Source organism: Lineus longissimus, chromosome 17, assembly GCF_910592395.1.
Source record: "Lineus longissimus chromosome 17, tnLinLong1.2, whole genome shotgun sequence".
Lineage (NCBI taxonomy): Eukaryota > Metazoa > Nemertea > Pilidiophora > Heteronemertea > Lineidae > Lineus > Lineus longissimus.
The window spans coordinates 11,652,711-11,674,622 of record NC_088324.1 but is presented as its reverse complement, the minus strand read 5'-3'; the positions used below and the strand labels follow the sequence as shown (position 1 = coordinate 11,674,622).

At 42.1% G+C, this 21,912-nt stretch overlaps 2 protein-coding genes across 3 annotated transcripts in view; one reads left to right on the top strand and one right to left on the bottom strand.

Annotated features, from left to right (window-relative positions):
• The first annotated feature begins 141 nt into the window (after window positions 1-141).
• LOC135501167 (V-type proton ATPase subunit G-like) lies at window positions 142-2,048 on the top strand. The gene is made up of 3 exons (XM_064793043.1): window positions 142-268; window positions 492-592; window positions 794-2,048. The coding sequence occupies exons 1-3, from the start codon at window positions 172-174 to the stop codon at window positions 959-961; spliced, it is 366 nt and encodes a 121-aa protein (XP_064649113.1). The 5' UTR covers window positions 142-171; the 3' UTR covers window positions 962-2,048.
• Window positions 2,049-2,992: 944 nt separating this feature from the next.
• Window positions 2,993-21,912, bottom strand: part of LOC135501521 (protein PRRC2C-like) — a 31,910-nt gene continuing 12,990 nt past the window's right edge. Inside the window, exons 10-29 of one of the 2 annotated variants that reach the window (XM_064793673.1) lie at window positions 21,579-21,798; window positions 20,937-21,311; window positions 19,816-19,973; window positions 19,348-19,687; window positions 17,928-18,895; window positions 17,438-17,606; window positions 15,557-16,165; window positions 15,260-15,375; window positions 14,582-14,775; window positions 13,972-14,161; window positions 13,622-13,866; window positions 13,220-13,453; window positions 12,646-12,899; window positions 11,458-11,926; window positions 10,344-10,652; window positions 9,856-10,117; window positions 9,515-9,716; window positions 8,687-8,987; window positions 8,291-8,567; window positions 2,993-8,009 (exon numbers count right to left, since the gene is read on the bottom strand). In XM_064793673.1, the coding sequence (XP_064649743.1) occupies window positions 7,588-8,009; window positions 8,291-8,567; window positions 8,687-8,987; window positions 9,515-9,716; window positions 9,856-10,117; window positions 10,344-10,652; window positions 11,458-11,926; window positions 12,646-12,899; window positions 13,220-13,453; window positions 13,622-13,866; window positions 13,972-14,161; window positions 14,582-14,775; window positions 15,260-15,375; window positions 15,557-16,165; window positions 17,438-17,606; window positions 17,928-18,895; window positions 19,348-19,687; window positions 19,816-19,973; window positions 20,937-21,311; window positions 21,579-21,798 (6,314 nt within the window). In that variant the 3' untranslated portion in view covers window positions 2,993-7,587. The remainder of the gene's footprint in view (window positions 8,010-8,290; window positions 8,568-8,686; window positions 8,988-9,514; window positions 9,717-9,855; window positions 10,118-10,343; window positions 10,653-11,457; window positions 11,927-12,645; window positions 12,900-13,219; window positions 13,454-13,621; window positions 13,867-13,971; window positions 14,162-14,581; window positions 14,776-15,259; window positions 15,376-15,556; window positions 16,166-17,437; window positions 17,607-17,927; window positions 18,896-19,347; window positions 19,688-19,815; window positions 19,974-20,936; window positions 21,312-21,578; window positions 21,799-21,912) is intronic. The other variant, XM_064793674.1, reaches the window with a different exon arrangement.

The window sequence follows — 21,912 nt, the reverse complement described above, 5'->3', positions numbered from 1 at the left end:
CGAATGCATTTCATTTACCTAACACAGCTTTAGAAATCACAAAAATTTGGCAACTGATAAATGATTATATAAAAATACAGTGTATGTCTTACACTTGAGCCAGTTTTATAGTTGTGGAGATAATTGAAGTTAAAGTTTGCCTGGTCGATTCGTGCCTTGCCTGCAAGTCACATGATCTTCAGCAAAATGGCGAGTCAATCGACAGGAATCCAGCAACTTCTTGCTGCCGAAAAAAAAGCCGCTGAGAAGGTGGCGGAGGCTAGAAAACGTAAGGACTTAATGTATTCTATTCGCACTGTCAGTGTGCTCCTTGTTAACTCATTCTTTTAGGTATAACAGCTATGAGATCGTTGTAAATATGCTACAATGTTTGGCCCATTTTTACTCCAATGTACACAGTCACACACACTGCATTACAGTCAGAGTCACAGATGATGGTATTATTCATATATGATTTTTTTAGTGGGCTAAACAAGACTAATTCTTTTCAGGAAAAGCAAGGCGTCTTAAACAAGCAAAGGAAGAAGCAGCTGCAGAGATCGATGCATATCGCCTCCAAAGGGAAAAGCAGTTCAAGGAACAGGAAGGAAAGGTATACATCATACCATGCCTCCCTGGGTCCAGCACTTTATGACGTCACCATTATTTTACCCAGAAAATACAATTTTCACTTGTAACAAACTTGCTTGAATAACATTAGGAGACAACATGGAACAAGAAAAAGCATGACAAAATAAAAAATCAATTATCAATATTGCACAAAATTTCTCACCACTTTACCATCCACTTTCAGGTCATGGGTTCAGAAGATGACATGAAGCAAAGAATAGACCTTCAGATGCACGAGAAGCTAGCAGAATTAAACAACAACGTGGCTAATAATAGTGAAAAAAGCCTTGAAAGACTCTTAGCATTAGTGGGCCAGATAAAACCAGAGAAGCACATTAACTTACGAGTCTAATCTAGTCTAGATGCATGACATGTATAGCTGTGGAACACATTGGTGGATGGTAGAATTGGGAATTATCTTTGATTGTTAGACACTGTGCGATAAAACTGTCTAGAATATTGCTCTACCATACAGAGGAAAGGAAACAACACTCTCTTAAAGCTAGATTTCAAAAGACTTTGGATTCATCTATTGCAGAAGTATTCATGTGCACGATTATGAACTTTGCAAAAAATATTTAGATTGTTTTGAACTTGCATTAATTTGTACTCTTGGCAATTGAACATAGTAGTAGTGAGGTCAACTGGAAATTAGAAACATTAGAACTCCATGACAGGTAAAAACATGGCTGAGGTATTCTAGAAAATGAAGACTATCAATATTTAATTTTGTTTCATGTACCAGTTGTTCTCATTAATAGTTTAGCATGGAAATAGCTTAGGTTAATTGTGGTATTCGTGACTGTTCTACATACGAAATCAGAAAAGGCCTTGTTCTGTTCAATTTCTTGTAATTGTCATGGTGGGCCATACAAGTCAATCGGGTACTACTGCAACCCACCCTCTAACAAAATTGATGACAAGACCTACATATTTATGAAGAATATCTTAACAGGTAAAAGTTTAATTGTCAAGGGAAGTTTATAATATTCAGCTAATAATTGCCTTGTACCACATCAATTGCCAGTTATTATCAAACTTGACCATGATTATGCACCAGAATATTATTACACATGCATCTGAAGCATGATTTGAATTACTGTATCTGTGCTAAGTGTACAAATGTAGAATTGTAGTCTAGTTGAAGGTCAAATATGAGGTGGCCTCGTAACCTGGAACATTCACGCTCTGGGTGTATGTGGGGGTCTAATACATGATGCACTCATTTCCAAAAGGTATTGTTCATCAAAATTTGCAAAAAAAGGTTCATATGCAGATACGATGAGGTTGCATTTTGAATATGACCCCTGGTTTTCAAGCCCAACGTAATAATGATGTACATGTATCAGAATCCAAGATGTATTTATTTCCTCTGTATATTGTGTGTTGTATGTATGTAATCCAAGTGGATATCTAATAAATGTAAGTCAATAAACATATATCAGTTTTTGATATTGGTGGGATATGATGAACTTTTGGTTGGAGGCAAAACAATCAAATTGGAGAAGTTGCATGTCAATTTCATACTGAAAACACCAATGGAATGACTGCCTAGCATGCATCTGAAAACCCAAGCCAATGCTTGTTGTGGCCATCAGTTACCTGCCTCCAACATTCTGAAGAAGGTCTAAACATTTTGGTGTTAAGGACAACTTCTTTACTTCATTCTCCTTTAATGCCTTGGAGGGAATATGATGTTACCATGATAGACAACAGTACTCTACCTGCTGATCGAAAATGGGACCATAAAGATAACCGTATTTCATTATGAGAAGTAGCATGGTGTTGTCTTAATCTTTAGAGACCCAAAATCAAACCCAGCCACCCAAGTTGGAGGTGACCACACAATTTGGCGTGAAATCAAAATGGGTCCCTGTGCAAAAATGCGGAATCAGAAATGCCAAATGCTTATGTCTGTCACCTCCTGTAGTTGTGCAGTATGAAGGTTGTATCATTTGGTATGATCAGCCAAGATCAGGTGATAACAGCGAGTAGTGCCGTCAAGTCAGTCAGATATTGTGGTATTTCAGGTGCAGTGATCATGCAGTCTTCCAATTGAATTGACAGCACTTTGGCCAGGAATGATCAGTCAAAATCAGGAGACAACTGAATACTGTAAAGTCAGTCAGGAGCTATTGCAGTATTACAGGTGCAGTAGTATGTTATAGCGCTTTGCAACTCTGCAACATTTGGACAAGGATGATGTCAGGGAGGGGAGAACTGGGAATGTTGCCCTCCAACACTTCCAAGGAAAGGGCTGATTTCTGCTCACATTATTTCCTCTGTGGAATATTAATTCCATTTACAATCTTGTGCAGTGTTGTGTTGGGGCACTGCTGCCAATTGCTGAATTCATGGTAAATAAACAAGACAAAGACAACGATTTCACCGTAATGAGTTTATCTCGGACAACACTGTTCCTGGTTCAACTACATCAAGCTAACAGGACATAGGAGTTGATTTCTCATATTGTAACCTCCCAAACAAGGTAGGACACCTAGTGTCTTTGAGACAAACTAGACAACCGTAGAACGGCTGTCAACAAAATGTTCACCATTCTGCCAAGACAATATTTTGTAGGTGTTATCAACATCCTTTTAGAACTCAAAACGTCATATTAAAAATTCACTCATACTACAGTTGACAAATGTGTGTAAACGTGAATTGAACACCGCGACTTTTAACACTTCCCAGGGGGCAACCGGTGCGTGTTTAAAGTCAACGGAAGTGTACCAGCATGATCGTCGGGGCATTAACGACCACACCAGCAAATAAAGTAAAATGTAAAATCTTAAAGAAATTGAAGTAGGCATTCACATACCATATTATAAGTTACACAGATGCTTATGGCGAGGACCACGATCTTGCTAATTCATTCTGGGGACTTCTCCCTGGACCGCTCGTCAAACCTTGACCTGTGGCTCTTATTTGAACCATGTCACTCCCTGGACATATTCTCAGGTTCATCTTAATCCATTTCCTCGGAATGTTTAAGTTTTTATTTAACGCCAGGTGCCTCCCAGGGGCATTGAAAGGCAACCATAACGATTTCAGCCACATTTCTCTCATTTAATGGGTACAAGGTTTTCAGAGGGCATTTCTAAGACTCCTCACAAGGTTCTGGAGGAGCTGCAAAGAATTCTTCATTTTGTCGTAATCACCGAGTTTCAGGGCCAATGTTTCCAACGCCGTGGCTTAGTCCCTGATCCATTTTAACTACCCTTGTAACCTAGAGTAAGCAACAATATCAACCTTGCGCATGTCACCCTCTCCTCTAACTTGATGCATGCTTGTTAGATTCCCAAATGAGTTGCACCTTTTTTAACTGCCTAACAACACCTAACCTTCAGCTTAACCTGCTTGAATTTGTTTCAATCCACAGTTGCATAGCCAGCCAGTTAGAGCAGCATTTACCTAAGCACAGCCACCTATACTTTATATACTTGCACGTACCCACAAGACAATACTTCACCATTTGCACAGTCACACATTATTTTGCATTTGGTGCACCTCACTGGGTATAGCAGTCATTGCTAAGCGACGGACTTCTGGCAAAACAACTTCTATTTGTAAATTCAAGTGCTGCCGTCCAGTCATCTTTTTTGAACCAAATTTTGTGCACACGGTTATTTTCTCCAAGTGGTTCTCTAGGTTACAAAATGGACTAGCTTTTATGCGTTCATATGGGGCCAGGCGGAACAGATTCCAGCCTTTTTGTCATAATCATACAGTTCTGTGACTGTTTGGGCAGCAGCCTACTATTCAGTGGCTGTTTGAGCACACAAGGTGCTTGCCGTGGTGATGTTAGGTGCCATCCACAGCACATGATGTGCCAGCCTCAAGGCTTCAGGAGCTACAGAAGCTCTGCACCGTCATCAATTTCACTTCACACAGAATCACCACTCTACTGCTTCTTTTGTAGTTTTCTATCCAAACAAAGTTTTACGATAAAACTCGTTGATTTTAATCCTGGTTATGTTGCAGCATAAATCTAGCTTTAAGATATCATAACAATTTACCTCGATTACATAGATTTTCAATTCTTTCGTCGGAATGAAATCTTCTTTCAATACCTGTCGGTTAATGTTACCAACCTAGGGTTTTGTTCACCCTCCTTGCTTTTTTTGTGGATTTTCCCACAATCCTATCTAGCCAAGCTCTAGGTCCATCACTGGCCTTTTCATCACGTACTCTTTAGATATCCATGCTACAAGCCACAAGGCCCTGAGACCTTGCCAAACAAATGTCTTCCTTCAGGGGGTCTGAGCCGCCCTGAAAAATCTCTACCCTTCTCATTAACAACTGAGCTAACCTTCAAATATCATACACTCACCAACTCAGTCATTTTGAATCAGCATTTAAACATTACCACTCTGCTGTGGACACTCCTAATAATTCCATCTGATAATTCAAATTCAAACAACAAGTTAAATTTGTTTCGCCATGGTATATAACATGGTTTGCAAGATCAATGCGTTTTGCACAGTACGCCTCACTGTTTGAGGATTCTACACCTCACCGAAGAGAGATGGCTATGTAGCTCAGCATACCTCGTTTAACAATCCATCATTTAGTACACTGCTTTATTCATGTCCTATTTCATGTACACATGCGCAGTTAATTTTTCACTTTTCTCATAATGAGTTTGGTTCCAGTATGCCTCGTTTAGACATGTCCTGTTGTCACGGCGACATTATGATGTGTTTCATTTCAAACATGCTTCCCTGCAGATATACATGTCAGCATGCGCAAAATCTGAGGTACATTTTTAAGCATGCTTTGAAGTTCATGACTCTGGAGACACACAAGCCTCAAGTATTCGAGATACGCACGCAGCATTTCTCAAAATTTAATTTGATTTAATTTTGAGACGTGCTTGAAAATTGACCCGTAGCACACGATGTACAGATTTGAATAATTTACAATCATGGTATTAAAAGCATTGTGAGGTTCGGCTACAAATATTCCAAGGGGTTGCGTGAAGACGGCGAGTCGTTACTGTACAATATTTACATCTTAAATGCATCCCATATTTATATACACTGAAGGGGAAACATACAATGATGACAGATTGATAATGTAATAATCTACAATGACAATTGCGCAATAATCTACAGTGATGATTGCGCAATGATCGGTAATGATGAATGTGCAATGACTACAGAATGTGACAATCTCTACAAACTATTCATAAAACCATTTTATATAAATGGCTTGTGACAATGTTTATGGTTCCTTATTATACAACTGATCTTATGACAAAGCATTGATATTTTCCTATGATAGTAGCACTTAGTAAGACTACAGCATATTATGTCAGCTTCTGTGACCACCAATTGAAATACAATCGATTCCAGTTGGCCTTATTTGGTGAAAAAAGATACAAATAGGTTATATGTTTATTGAAGCAGTGTAAAATGTTACCAAGTTTCACTTCAATGCAATAGCTCTTAAAGACTTCAGTTTCCTCCAATCCGAATATTTTCATCTTCATTCCATCCTGAATTATACCCCATGTACAACTCACGATCAGGTTTTCCAGAAAACTTGACAAGAGGAGCACATATACTATGTATTGTCACGCTGTCCTGAAACAACCCAACTTCAGCTCCTTTGATATGTGGTGCATTACATTGAAATGACCAAGGCAACAGCAGCACGGTTAAATCACCCACAACTACTTGCGTACAATCCATTAAAATGTCATGCGACTAGGTCCTATATCTATAGATAGAAATGTCCCTACATGTACTTCACCACAAAGCTACATCGTACACAAAATTTTTCGATGCTAGTCAAATTGTATTTACATTGTACAATGCAAAAAAAACAATGATTCTGCCGAGTTTAGGTCACCAACTAAGCCTACATGTAAATGACAAACTTATGGGAGTGCTTTAGAAGCACAATAGCGCAGCCTAATTTTTAAAAGCATATAAGGCAACTTACTAGGAAGCCAAGCGGAGGCAATCGGCAGTAAGCTATCAAATGTAACACTGCTCATCCAGCAAAAAGCCTACACAGCTTAGGGGGCTAAAAGATGACAGTTTTTTTCCTTCACTCCTGGACAGTTTACTGCAGATGAATATACTATGTAGACACAATTTAGGTGGCTCAGGGGAACAAGTACAAAACGCCTAATTTGTCCCTGTAATAGGCCTATGTGTGACATGCCACTACCTGCTTGGCTGCGTCAAAGGAAACACAACCTTCATGATCAGGCAAAATAATAAATAATTTTTTTGGGCTGAAGTATATACATACTGACTCAGTGATGAGATTATTATCACTGGGTACATGTTATGTCAGATGCCATACTGTGTCATACACAAGCAAATTAAGTACCTATACCTACAGATTTAACTGAATTAGTAAATGTTCGGAAAGTTAAGACTTACCACGAAGCAAAGATTTCTTAATAAATAAAACAGCAATATAGTACAGAACATAGAAAATATGCCAATTGATATTCATTCTTTAAAACCGACAGATTAAGACCACAATGCAATCAGAATTCTCAACTTAGTCCCAAGTTGTCACTTGCTTAACATGTAAGGAACAGTCATACAACCTGGAAAGCAAGTACAACTGAGCCCTTGGGACAAGGTTGAGTTTCCATGGTTATATACAGGTTATTCATGCATCAATCGTGAGATCAATTCCAGCAAGTTGTCGGAATTGTCTGATATTACAAAATGTTTTGGTAAAAAATTGAGCAGGAAATCTTGTTTTTCTTCTCATGGTAAAAACGTTGAGACCAGTCAGTTTACAGAAACATAGGCTTCTAACTTCTGCCATTTCAGCATCTTAAAAGTTTTTCAACCTGACAAGTTCTCTTTGCCAAATCATTAAAAGCATCCTATCGAATTGCTCAAATCTGTAAGTTTCAGGGCTGTTTGTCGCAAAGTCACAAAGACAGGCTGCTAACCATTCATATCCCAAGTTGATCACCAAATTATCATCGACTCTTATTTCTATCTACTTCCCATCCTCGCCCTTTTCAATTGATTCGTCCGATTTCGAATCGGCCAAGGTTCCGTTAGATTTAACTTCCTGGCTTGCTTTCTCCTTGTTCTCAGGGTTCAAGAAACCCTTTGCATGTGCGAGTAATTCAGCCCGTTGCTTAGCCTGTGCAGCCCGGAATGCAGCACTAGGACCAGATGATGAACTGCTGCTAGAAGGAGTAGTTGATGGAGGAGCTTTTATTGTCACGGCAGCAGATCTCTGAGTCTGATGGCGAGGCATCATGATGGTCTGCATGTTTGACTGTTGCAGAGGCTGGTTAAGAGCTTGCTGTTGCTGCTGTACCGTCTGGCCTGGTGGAGGGAAGCGGGACTGGTGAGTGGCCCGAGGGGCACTCATCATATTCTGCATCATCAGAGTCGGCCTCATTACTGGACCTAGAAATACATTAGGGCTAATCATTAAACGGGTCATTTTCTGAGTTAATTTTTAAATGCAACTAAGCTTTGGACACCCACCAGTTCAAGAGAAAGGGGATATGATAAATTTTTGGCTCAAAGGAAGGAAAGACCCTCAACTTAACTCTTTTTAACTTATCAACCCCAGTTACCTGAGCCTGAATGGACTCTTCTATAATGAAGTAACGAGAAGAGCCCAGACAGGGAGATCAGGTGAATAGGTTAATACCCGACTACGAATTACTCAAGTCTTAACTTACCAGGCTGCATCGGATGTCCCACCATTGTAGTGTTCATCTTGTGCCCGCCATATTGTGGCTGCTGGGGTTGAGAGTGAGACGGCTGAGGCTGCTGCTGCTGCTGCTGCTGCTGCTGGTGGTGCGAGGGCAGCTTGTTAATGGTTGGCTTACTGATGCTCGCCTTCACTGTCACGCTCACTGGTTCCTTGGGTTGTTTGTTCATTTGACTCTGAGCTGGTGCCCCTGGCGTCGGGTAGAAGTTGTTGGATGGTGGCATGCTCTGAGGGGGTGAACGTAACTGTAAGTGGAACAACACAAATTCAGACATTAATTATTGGACGTCAGCGGGTCTTCTTTTTAATTCCAGACCAAGGCGCTTGCTAAGAATTTGCCCGGGTGTTCATGTCATTTGCTCACCTGTGAGGCCGAGTACTGTTTGGTCTGAGAAGACTGCATTGTCTGTTCCTGCTGGGCAGGTCTATACTGCACAGGCTTGCTAATCGTCTGCAGATTCAGCCCCTGGCCTGACTGCTGGAGCTGCAACCCAAGGCTAGGCTGGGTTCCAAAGCTCTGGATGCTGTACTGGGTTGGTGTTGTGACCTGCTGGAGTCCGCCCTGGAGTTGGGATTGCTGGTAGAAGCCCGTCTGCTGCAGGGGCTGCTGAGGCTGATAATAGTTTGTTGTTGGAGTCTGAACTGTTTGCACATTCTGGACTGGCCTGGAAACAAGATGCATGGATTTAGATTTTGTAGAACTCATATTTCAAAATGAAATTGAAAATATACCAGTCCTTGCGACAGTTTTTGTGTACCACGGAGTGGAGACTGGAAGTTGAGTAGAGTAAGCTCAACTCAGCACTATGCTCTTGGGTCGATCTTCGGCCATTGTAAAGGTTAAGTGAGAGTCCAACAGAGATAACAAAACGTCACTCCAATGGACTACATACATTATGGGAAAATGCACACTTGCCTAAAGCCGGTGAATGACAGAAGATGATGAAAATTTGTGGAATATTTTTGTGTACCACGGAGTGGAGACTGGAAGTTGAGTAGAGTAAGCTCAACTCAGCACTATGCTCTTGGGTTGATCTACGGCCATTTGAAGGTTTGGTGAGAGTCCAGCAGAGATAACAAAACGTCACTCCAATGGACTACATACATTATGGGAAAATGCACACTTGCCAACAGCCGGTTATTCCCTTTCCGAAAGCATCCATTATGTGTAAGACTCCACAAATATTCTTACCTCTGTTGCTGAACAAGATGAGACCCGATGACCTGGGAGCTCCCTACATTCTGGCTCGGGTTCTGGCTGCTTCCAAGGAGCTGATTGGTTCCAATCAGTTGACTGGCATCGTACACAAACAATTGGCTTGGCTGCATCGACGGGTTTCCAACAGTTGGGTTGAACTGTAAGGAGCTTGGTTTCTGGGCACCACTTGAAATACCTGAAAAAGGACAATCGATTTTTAAACATTATGTGCAAAAATTTCATGCACTCCAGCTCCAGGTTACGATCATAACAATTACTTGTTAACATACCTTCATTTTTATATCAATTCCTTTACTCAAAAGAAAATTTCTTACCAAATGTTGGTGTCTGATTTGGGGGTTTGATCGTCGCCGACATCAGTGAGTTTGTCGCTGATGAAACCATGATGGTACTCTGAGGGGTCTGCCCATATGGTTGGCTGCGGTATGTGGGTAGTTGAGATGACTGCTGATAGAGGTCGGTCTGTGACTGCGCTGCTGGCGCGGTCTGCAGGAACAGGCTTGGTTGGGTGTAGGTTGGCTGGCCCATGGGAGCAGTGTTCTGGTTCAGTGAGTAGCCATAGTTGGGCTGGGAGTACTGCAAATGAATTGATAATCATGATGAATGATCTTTGGCTGAAAGGATGACAAGGCATAACTTCAATGCTATGTGTATCATCTTCTGGACAACATGGGCCATCAGTCCGGTGGGTGATATCTTGTCCTCCTTGTATTTCTACTGCGGACAGACTTCAAATCATCACTTGGCCAACATCAAGACTACAAGGCCAACGGCACTTTAACTTCGATGTTGATCAACCTACCCTGGTTTCTTGTGTGATAAGCTGCGATGTCCCCATGAATGGTTGGTACTGTGACGAAGGCAACATAACCGGAGGGCTCGGGATAGTGGAGACACCCATACCAGACATGCTTGACATTGTAGTCAAACCTGACATTCCTGACAGGGTTGACATCCCAGATAAACTTGAGATGTTCGACATGCCAGCTATACTTCCTGCAATGCTCGAGATGTTCGACATGCCGGAGAGACCGGACATGCTTGACGAGCCCATTGGGTTGAAATGGGATGTCTGAGAGGAGGTATAGTGCTGGTGTTGTTGGGGTTTAACCTGGAAGATAAAAGAAGAAAACATGTAGACATAGTCAAAGCCGCACTTTTTTTTACTGAAGCTCAAGACAGGCCTGGTCCTTCTCACCATTTGTCCTGGCAAAACGAGTCATCCACACCTACACCACATGGTTTAAATCTTCAAGATGCCAGACGATTGTTATGGATTTCACCTCATTTAAGATGATATTATTATTCTTTATGATCTCTTCAGTTTCGCCAGACAGACAGGCTTAGTTTGCTCAGAGTATATGTTTGAATCATTCTGTATCATTGGATTGACAGATTATACAAAAGGCATCATTGCAAACTATAGCAGCACAACAAGTATTTTAGCGACGGGTTCAAACACAGGTGTAGAGTGTTTGTATATTTTATCGATGAGGATAACATGCAAATGCACAAGGGGTTAGTGTAGGTGAAAACAAATGCTAGTATATTGAAAAAAAAACAAAGCCACTTTCTCACAGAGACAACCAAAGTCACATCACAACCAGACTTGGGAAATAGATCTGGTACAATCAGTCAAACTGCAGGCTTTCAAACTGAGCAAATTGTGTTTCCATTCTGTTGAAAATTATTTGCAAAAAAACATTAAACGTTTCACCAACCAGGTATTTTTTTAATCGACTACATGTAAGTGCTGGGAATACACTGAACACATCTAGACTATTACCAGTGTTCTCTTGGGTCATTATATGGTGGCCTACCTCCCAAGATTAGCCACCCTGCACGACCCACAGTGAGAAAACTGTCACTACATCAACACTGACAGACTCCAGTTGTCTCGACGAGAAGTGCCTCACCTTACATACATTTGTGGGTTCCGACTGGGAGGCTTTTGGGACAAACGCGGGCGTCGATGTCGTCAGGGTACTTGGGACCGTACCAGAGACAATAAACACGTTGGCATCTGCATGTAGCTCTTGTGAATGTCCACGAGGCGATGGGGTCAGGTGCTCCAATGAATCCTGAACAGACGTATCTAGACTGACCATCGATACAGCTTTTGACTGATTATCCGACGAAGCAGGCACCTCCATCCCGTTTGTAAAACTCATGAAAGGTTGTGGTGAATTTGACAACGCCTGTGAGGTGTTGGTGTTGTCGTTGGTAACGTCAGAGCTGTTTGAGATGTTGCCATAGATACTGGTGGATGATTCCATGCTGGAGGTGAAGTTCATGAAGGTTTGAGCACTGCTTGAAGTGGTTGATGTGATGCTGTCTAAATTTTCAGCGTCGGCAGTTGCAGAGGCAGAGGTGCTACTAGTCATACTGAAATGAGGAGAGATGTTATAGTTATAAAAGACCAACACGTCTTTTTAATCATTTTTTTGAATCAGGGCCTTTCCAGACTTCTGAAATGGACAATCTTTTCTTTCATAGCTTCCAAGTCACCACTATTTTTAAGTTTTTTGGGGAACATGCAAGCAATAAATAATTTTATGACTGCCGTAAAAGTGGACAATCTTGCAAAATTTCTCGCATTTACAGAACCAAAAGTTCCATTCGTGGATGCTTAAAACCTCTTTAAAGAAAATTCTTATGCTTCCAATTCGGAATCAGAGGCCTATACTACACTGAAAGGATTTCCAATGTAAGGAAACAATGAATATCCTGAAATTTTAAATCTATGCCAAGTGCAGTGAGATGTGTAGTTAAGCGGAAATGAATGGAATATAAAGATACATTGAACTCGTGACAATTCACTGAACATTCAGGCCAGTATAAAATACGTACCTACTAAAAATAAAACCTAGTAAAACAGGAACACATTTTAAAACCAACCAGAGTCAAAAACTTATGGTCATTCTTGTTTGAAGGATTTAATACATCAGAAAACAATTGTGCCGAGAAAATTTAACCCAAGACTTGCAGAGAGTGAAAAAGAACCAATACCGTACCAAAACCTAACAAATGCGGACTAAAACACAACCACCAAGTGAAGGAACTGTTTTTCTTGTGCATCAAACAGTGTCCTCTTTTGAACTTACCTCCCATCAAAGACAGCCGAGAAGCTGTTCTCCCAGACGTTTTTCACCGACTGGATCTTCAGGTTGAGATCGGCAGCAGCAGGCGACGTGGGCGACTGGATACCATTCATGCCCTCATTGCTGTTTGCTTGCATAGACATGTTCTTGGTGTCTTCATTGATGTTGCCCAATTTTTCTTCATTCTTCTCTTCAGTCAGTTTGGCCAGCTCAGCATCGAAGGTGAAATCGAGTTTGATATCAGAGGAATCTTCACCCTGGAGGGGAAGCAACAAAATTTGAAACAAAACAACACATGCAAGCGAGAAGTTATCTTGATACTATCTATCGATTTGACATTTGACTCAGATAAGCACCTTTCTAATTTCTGTCCTCGAAGCAGAGAATATGCCAGTCGCTGTTCTGAAAGCAGACTCATCTCATGTGCTGGTGTTGTGTTAGTTGGTCGAGTGCCAGACATCTCTGATTGGGTGGTTCTGAGTTAAATTCCCATGAAACAGCTTCTTTCCTTGAGAGTAGTTCAAGCCAGGAAGCTTCAAAAACAGCAAATCGAAAAGCACACGTTTTCTCTCTTTACCTTGGTCAACATAAAATCCTTGAACGGCAGCTGAATAGGTTCAACCTTCTCATGTTTCTTCTTCATAACTGGTGTATCCTTCATCACCTTGTCTTGCCTCTGGACCTTAGGCTGCCTCTGAGGTTTAGGAGCCTCAAACATGGTTTGTGTCATCTCTTCAGATTTATCTTCTGGTTCCGTATTTTCCATGTCTTCAACTTCATCTTCTTCTTCCTCGCGGATTTGATCACTGACCTGGTGCATAAGAATTAGTATATTTTCAGAACCAAAGATAATGAATTAAAAGAGGTAGCAGATATTATATCATGGAGAAATGTCATTACATGCATGATCTTCCATGTTGAACTGAGTCGTCATTACATGTAGGTTGCGTCAAAATACATTAAAAAGACTGCTACAAACCTTTGCCAACGACTCCTCCTTCTTTGGTTCATCACTTGGTGAGCTACGAGTTGATGACGTGCGCGATGTTGGTGTCTCGCTCACATCAATACCACTATCATGCTGGTCTCCCTTGTCAAACTTGACATCTCCTTGCATGGGGTTCATGCCACTATTGAAGGTGATAGGCTTCTCCCACGCATTAACTTGAGGAACGGGAGCTGGGATAGGTACGGCTGATGAGATCCCAGACTGGACAAGGTTTTCTGAAATAGCCAAGTCAAACGTTTAGAAGATGACAAAGACAAAATACAGAAAGTTGCGCAAAATGTGAAGTGTGAAAATGACTCGACTTATGATAGACATCATACCTAACTGCTGGATATGTTCTGAAGGAGGAATGAGAGGTATATTATTAGCCATCTCATTATCCCAGCACTCAATCTTGGGCATCATCATTTTCTGTTGTTCCCGCTCTTTCTTCTCTTGCTCACGTTGTTTGGCCAGACGTGGTGGCAGATTACTCAAACGAGACTTCTCAGAACCCTTCGATTTACTGCTCTGTAAGAGAAGAATGCATGGTTTTGAAGACTTGGTCATTTTGATTCTACAGTACCAGTACAACTGTGACACAGACAGAAAAAATCTAGGGCCATCAGTCCGGTGGGTGATATCTTGTCCTCTTCGTATTTCTACTGCGGACGGATTTCAAATCATCACTTGGCACTAGAACTAAGTCGAATTTCGCGAGCAAGAGATAACCATATTGTGTTTAACTGTGGAGTCTCATCTAACCTCTATAACTTAACAGATCAGTAGAGCAAAGAACCTGGCTTTAAGACATAGCAACTGTTGTTCCTTTCGACCAGAACAAAGTATGAAGCTACATGCACAGTTCAAGAAACCCACAAAAAGAAGTTCAAGCTACAAGATACAGACCATTAGTAGAGGTCTCTTATTTAAGTAAATCTGTCGGCCTACCTTGGTCTTCTTGACCCCATCCTTCTCCTTCTTCTTCTGCTCAAGTTGTTTCTTGACCTCAGCCTCCTGTGCAGCCTTCTGTTTACTCTTCATGGCCTTCTTTGATACGACCTCCTGAAAGCCTTCATTCGTCTCATACAGGAACGCTGGGTCATCAATGGAACACTCCAACTGATCGTCAATCACAACCACACCTGCATAAGATGGTCAAAGTTCATACACAGTTCAAGCACTCGCCTTTCTTGTGACCTTGAGCATGTCCACAACTGGACCGCTCACCACTGGAAGAGCAGCAAACCAGAGGCCACACGCAGTTCCAAGACGGGAATGAACCTTGCTTGAGACATGACTTGTGACAAAATTGCATCTTAGCACATTACAAAGCTCTCAAGCGGATGAACTTGCTTGATACTTTCAGACCCACCATGGGGTCTATGTAAAGCTCAGGCAGAGGAAAATAGGAGGAGGAGGATACATGCCGCCAAATGGCTTATTTACACCGCCATGGAAATAAGCTGTGGTAATAAGCTAATTTGGTTAAGGGCCATCAGTACGGCGAGTGATATCTCGTCCTCCTCGTATTTCTACTCGGAATGATTTGTTCAAATCATCACTTGACCCAAGCGCTTTATTTCTCTGCATTAAGGGAGGAAGCTTGCCACTTATTAGTCAACTTACTTGCAATATTATTGATATCGATGTTAGCCAAGGCATCTGTCTTCTTCTCCTTTTCATTCTTCAATGGTTTTGACACATCGGATAGCTCAGAATTTTTCTTCGTATTCACCTTGTTTCTGTAGAAGAGAATTAAAAAACAAAATTATTACCTGTATCTGAATTTATTTATGTTATTCATGACGTCATTCCATGAAAAGACTTGGGGGAACATAGATAGATATGTCAGTACAGGAATAAGAGATCAATTACTAGCACATTTCTAGAATTAAAGGGATTAGACTAGGGATAAATACTTACTTTGCAGCCACACTATTCACAGCATTCTGAATAGCAGCTGGATCATTTGGGACAAAATCGTTGACACGGTACACCGTATTCACATTCTCTTTTTTACTCGAGTTGGAAGCAGCTCGGTTACTTCTCGAACCAGGACCGCCAGGACGTAGACCACCAGTGCCATTGCTCTTATTAGTATTGGGACTTCTTTCCTTGCTTCGTTTATCACTGCTTGATCTCTTACTGTCGCGGGAGCCACGAAACCCCGGCTTATCGCTGGATGAACGCTGGTTTGAGAAACCTTTTTTACTCCCCCCACCATCTCTTTTGTCATCATGGTCCTTCTTATCATTTTCCTTGTCCTTTTTCTCCAAGACATCACTGCTTTCTGACGCTGTTTCCCACTCCTCATTTCCATGATCTGACGAATTCTGTTTCGTCAGTTGTGGTTTACGGCCTCCCCGGTTCCCTATTGGACCACCTGGTGGCACGCCTCTTCCTCGGCCGCGCCCACCTCGACGGTGGTCTTGAAATCGCCCGCGCTCGTTGAAACCTCCACGACCAGAGCCACTGCTGGCACTACGGGCGAATCTAGGTGGTTGATTACGCTCTGGCCGTTTATACTCGTTTCTGGAAGTGAAAGAATAAGACAACAAAGAGTTAGATACAGAAACTTGACAGAAGACCTGGGAAAGAAGAGAATGGATTTGAAGAGGGCTACCATATTTGAAGTTGAAAAGCTTGTACCTTTTCAAATCCCCCTCAGAAGTCAAGGGTAGAACTTGACAAATTGTTAGATACTTGACCACTGTTCATAGTGGCAATTGTCCAATGTGAAATGCATCAACAAGGTTTTTTCACCCAGGTAGCAATACAAAGGGATGGGACGTTTTCCAGATCTGAATGCTCAGTAGGAAAACACGATTCTAGTATCTATTACAGTAAACTTTGGCCATCACTGTTAAAATCAACTACAAAGGGCAAAGCTTAAACATTGTCAAAAACCCTCAGCCGCCGCCTCAGATTTTTATGGGAGTTTTAGCTCTGCCCTTGAGAGTCTTCATTGAACATAATGACCATAAATGGGCAATACTTTTTATTGAAAGCAACGTATAGTTTTAGAAGTGGTGCAATCAATCGACTATCAAATATGGTAAAACCACTGAAGCAAGGTTGCGGGGCTTTGAAATTAGACATTAAACAGTACTGGCGGCCATTTCAAATGATGGCAGCAGAGGAGAATTCTCTCATGTTTGAAATTAACAATGGCCAGTTGTTAATTTTACTGATAGAACAACACTGCTGCCATCTAATGCTTTGAAATGTGCTGGGACTGTCAAGGGCAACACATCATGTTCATTGGGTTGGAGCATTGGTTGTCCAGTCTCGCGTCTGCTAGCTTTGTTAACATGCGATATCGACAACTAAAATCACGAACTCCAGGATGATTTTGGGGCGATTTCTAGGTGCTGCACACAAGACATCCACAACATGAATTATCTGGGTATAAACGGTGGCATTCTTACTTGATCCCCAGACGTCAGCTGCAGGAGCAACTTAAGAAAATAAAGAAGAGGTTAAGCGGTGCGTCACTTGGATATTGAGGTTTCCTGAAATGTCAGAACTGATCTTGGGTCAGAACCGCCAAAATTATAATGGATCTTCTTGGGGTGGTGTTGGCTTGGCTGAAAAGGCCATGACTTGGATAATGGTGGTCAGACCTCGCAACAAAAAGTAATACATGTATGTGCACAGGGTAAATTTACCATGAACCACCAACTGATTAAACTCCTGCCATTTCAAAAGGTAAGAAATTCCAACATAGAATCCAACCAACTGCATCACTGGTTGGCCTGAGACCCGTCAAACTGCACTGCTCATTCACACAATACAAAGACTTACTTTTGAAACTGTTTGTTTTCGTCTTTGAAATCGTTTCTGTGGAAGTTTTCCTCTGTTTTGTGATCATATCCTCTGCTTTTGTCTCGACCACTATCTCTGTCATTCATCTGTTGCCTGGGTGGGGCAGAGAAGTTGCGCCCACCGCGACCTCGGGAGTAGGAATTACCACCTGAAACATGATAAGAGTATTTCATTTTACTACCGGTTGATGGTTGATAGGATTAGACATTTGGACAAGAATTGTCAGTCTATGTTATTGAAGGAATGTCCACTCAGGGTTTTGATGATGAATCATGTAGGTCATAGGATTGACAGATTAACCAATACATCACTGTAGACATCCCGAAAAGAAAATCAGTACTTTTGATCTGTGGCACAGAACTGACAGGTTTGTTAGCCCTCATATTACGATGCTGAAAGTAACAGCTCTTGAATTTGTGTCCAAATATTTTCGTAAAGTTAAGGAATGGTCAAATTTCCAAACACATACCTCGACCTCGTCCTCTCAAAGATGGATCTCCTCTTGGTGGCATCATATCGTTATTACGGTGATCCCAGCCACCTCGATCGCGGTCATTCATCCTGAAGTCTTTGTTACGATCATCTCGGTCTCGTCGATAATCTCGCTTATCTCGTTGATCTCTTGAAGAGCCTCGTCGCTCACCGCGCTGATCACGATTATCACGATCATGATCACGATTTTCCTGAGGTTTCATCGGTGCTCGGTCTTCTTGGTGATTCCCATCCTTATCTCTGGGTTTCTCCTGTGGTTTTTCCCTAGGTTCTTCTTTCCAAGCATTAGGTTTTTTTGGCAGTTCTCTGGCTTCTGATGTCCTTTCACCTGAACTCTCACTAACAGATGCACTCGCATCGTCCCCAGTCGAGAAGTCTTCATCGTCGTGTTTTGGTGGTGGCAGTGGTGGTGGTGGTTGCTCACTGAAATCATTCCGGTCCTCATCATCCTTCGAGTCGCCACGCTTATCATGATTGAATCTTGGCGAACGTTCGTATGATTGCTGGAACACACGACCTCGTCCCCCTGGACCACCACGATCAGGCCGTCCCCTAAAGTTATCAAAACCAGGACGACCTCGCGACGGTCCTCCCCGTACAAATTCTCTTCCGCCTCGACCTCTTGCACTTCGTGACCGTTCCCTATCGTACATATTCCCAGTGCTACCACCCCGCTCACCTCTCCTACGAGGTGGTATGCGTTGGTAGTCCTCACGCTTTCCACGTTTATCATCCTCACGGAAACGCTTCTGCGGTGGACGATCATCACGAGTATGGTATCGCTCCTCCTTTCTTTCCTTCTTTTCTTCCTTCTCCTTGCGGCGCTCTTCCATTTTTTCAGCCTTCCTTCTTTCAACTTCTTGCTCCTCAGCAGTAATTTCGGCCAGTGAGACCGGCTTCTCTTGGCTGTCCCTGATGTCTTTCCAAGCATCCTTTACAGCAGGTCTGTAATAAAAGACATGATCAGGATTAGCCAATAAAAGATGTCATTTTCAATCAGTCGTACTCTTCCAATTGAAGCTGGTCACTCCTTTCTATGTATATGTATTCTCTACTATATTATGCAGCTTTATCTCTGCATCAGAGACCTTTGGCAACAGGCCGAGTTGGAGGAGAAGTTGGAAAGCCCTGTCTACATTTTAACTTAATTGACAAAGATGGCATGCATGAATTTATTTTGTTGAATTTAAATATGTCATGTTTTATGTCTACTCAGTGTCCTTATCCTTGAATCATGTTGGTCATAGGATTGACAGATTAAAGCTAATCATCACTGTAGACATTCTATTGATACAAACAAATGTTCCAGGGGTTTTGAAAAAACCTCTTTGAAAGAGTCATGAAACAATCTGCAAATGCAGATATGCATGTCGACAGATATAATCATGGGAACCTACTTGTTTTCTTTATCCTCCTCTTTGCTTTCAGAAGATTTTCCAATCTTTTCAACCAACTGTGGCTTTGGGCTGTCCCGACTGCGGCCCTCCCTCAGCGAATCCTTGCTTTCCTTCTGTACGCTGGGCTTATGTGGGTTTCCCCAGGGTCCTTTCTCCACGCTACTCGTGGGTGAAGGTACGTTGTCTTTTGGCGAGTCAGTTTTACGATCATTTGACCCTGAACCTGTTGAGAGGTTTGAGGCACTTCTTTTCAGCGAGGTATAGTTTGAACGGTTTGGCACATTCTGCTGCGACTGTTGGTGCGCAATTGGGGGTGGAGCATTGTGCCATTCCCCTCGGCCTGAAAACAGAAAGATATTGATGAAAGATCTGTCAAGAAAACTACCAAAGAGCAGCTGATTTTTTCTAGTTTGCTCAGTTTTGAAAGTAATGAATCATCCCGTTATCATTTCACAGAACCATACTTACGTTTTCCACGGCCGTGACCATGATCTCTGTGACCACGCATATCAGGCTGCCTCCAATGGGTCTCTAGCGATGGAGATACATCATCATCAAAACTCTTATCATGGTGATCTAACAGATCATCTTTGTCTTTCTCTTGTCGTGGAGGTGGGGAATGATCCCTGGAAAAGAACAGATCGAAATTAGGATTTAACATTATTCGTGACATCCAATCAATATTAACTCTTTACATACGCTAGCCGCCGCTGGTCGGCGCAAAGAACTTGCGCTGTTCTCCCAGGAGCCGCCATTACTCGGCTCCATTCAAACAGTGCGAAACTCCGGCAAGCCGACTACAAGCTACTCCAACTTTAATGTATCGTAATTTCTTATTGGCTGGCTCCATGGTGACCCTATTTGAATGGCCAATAAGAGATAAGCTTCTATTTTCTATTCAGGTCACTCCGTTCTAATTTAGTATTCATGAGGCATGAATAATAACGATGTATTGGCGGGATTCCCCAGGAAGTTGACCTCGTCGGCCATTTTTAAACGTTTCTTTAATCTTTTTTTTGATTGACGTGCCGCATTGTTCGGGACCAGCTGGGTTTATTTATGATAGATTTATTTGATTCGAGCTCCTGATCAGAATTTGAAGGTTTTGCAGATTCAGATATCAATGTTTCGGTAGGAAGTGATGATAGTGACTGGGACTTAGATTTTTATTATAAACATTTTGTGTTTACGGCGATTTGTAGAAATTTTTTTCTCTCCAAGTTTGCAGGCCTTGTTCTCGGTTACTTTTCGTTAGAATTCAAAATAAATTACATGAGTTTATGCGGAATTTAATTCTTAGTTACTCCCGAAAATTTTAGTCCTGTACTATGAACAGCAACGGAGATAATATCACTTATGTAAACACTACCTGAAATACGGCCGCCTCAGTGACGCGCTCCCGGGAAACTATATCAGAATAATGACGCTGTGTATTCAGGACTTTGACGCTATGACGCACGCGGGTCTAGCGTATGTAAAGAGTTAAGGAACAAAGCTTTTTTAATTTGACCATAAAATGTAGATGGCAGCACCGCCAGCACCATACCCTCCCCCCAAAGATCCGATTCATCTTCTTTAGCTATCCCTACCTTCCTTTCTTGACTTCCTTCTCTGCGGACTTCTCCTCTCGTTCACGTTCAAAGTGCAACTCCCGATGAACATCCTTCTCTCCTCTGTCTCGATCCTGCTGCGCGTCATCAAATGGATCTTTCTGGACAGGCGGCGGTCGTTTGGGTTCATAATCCCTCTTTTCTCTTGGCGAGCGACTCTCATGACGACCTGAATCACGTGGTGATCCAACACTCCTCTCGCTATCACTGCGGTCTCGTGGAGATCTACTGTCCCTCAGAGGTCGGTCATCCTTAAGGCGGGTAGCGTCCCTTGGAGACTGGCGCTCCGTTTCATCACCATCTCCCCGCTCTCGTTCACCATAACCAGGATAGTTGCCATAGCGGTCATAATCCCTGAAAGTTTAATCAATACATCTTTAAGACCTATGACGGGAAAGAAATTGTGTGAAGTAATAGTATCTCCAATGACTCCATTGGCATGGTCCAAATATGCCAAGTCACAAAGGCATCTTTTTTTGTTTGCTCAGTGTTTAGATAGAATCACAAAATAATCATTGGATTGACAGATATACATAACATCATAGCAAACTTAACTCGAATTTGAAACTTTTATTCTCACATTTTCCATCAGCAGTCTTATCTGTCCCAATAGGATCCTACCTGTCATTGAACTCCCTTCGTTCAAACTCTTGTGGGTACCTCTGATCAAAGTAGTGAGGTGGTGGGGGTCCTCGCCTCATCTGCTCGTCATATGGACCGGGTGGCGCTGGGTAGAAGCCACGTTCGTACATCACTTCAGGCGTGCGACGTTCTCCGTCGTGATCAGAGTTGTGACTATCATTTCTTGGCCGTCTCATCGGTGGCGGATGCATTGGCATGCCTATTTAAAATTTGAATCAATTATAACTCCCCAGAAAATTTCACATAAACATTTAGATATTTTTGGGGTATTTCTCCCAACACGCAGAATTTGGTACTGTAAAATTGATTGGCC

Bases quoted from the DNA above. Each gene is read 5' to 3' on its own strand.
- LOC135501167 (XM_064793043.1), top strand. From the start codon at position 172: ATGATCTTCAGCAAAATGGCGAGTCAATCGACAGGAATCCAGCAACTT. The intron at 269-491 runs GTAAGGACTTAA...AATTCTTTTCAG, and splicing joins GGTGGCGGAGGCTAGAAAAC to GAAAAGCAAGGCGTCTTAAA. The intron at 593-793 runs GTATACATCATA...ATCCACTTTCAG, and splicing joins TCAAGGAACAGGAAGGAAAG to GTCATGGGTTCAGAAGATGA.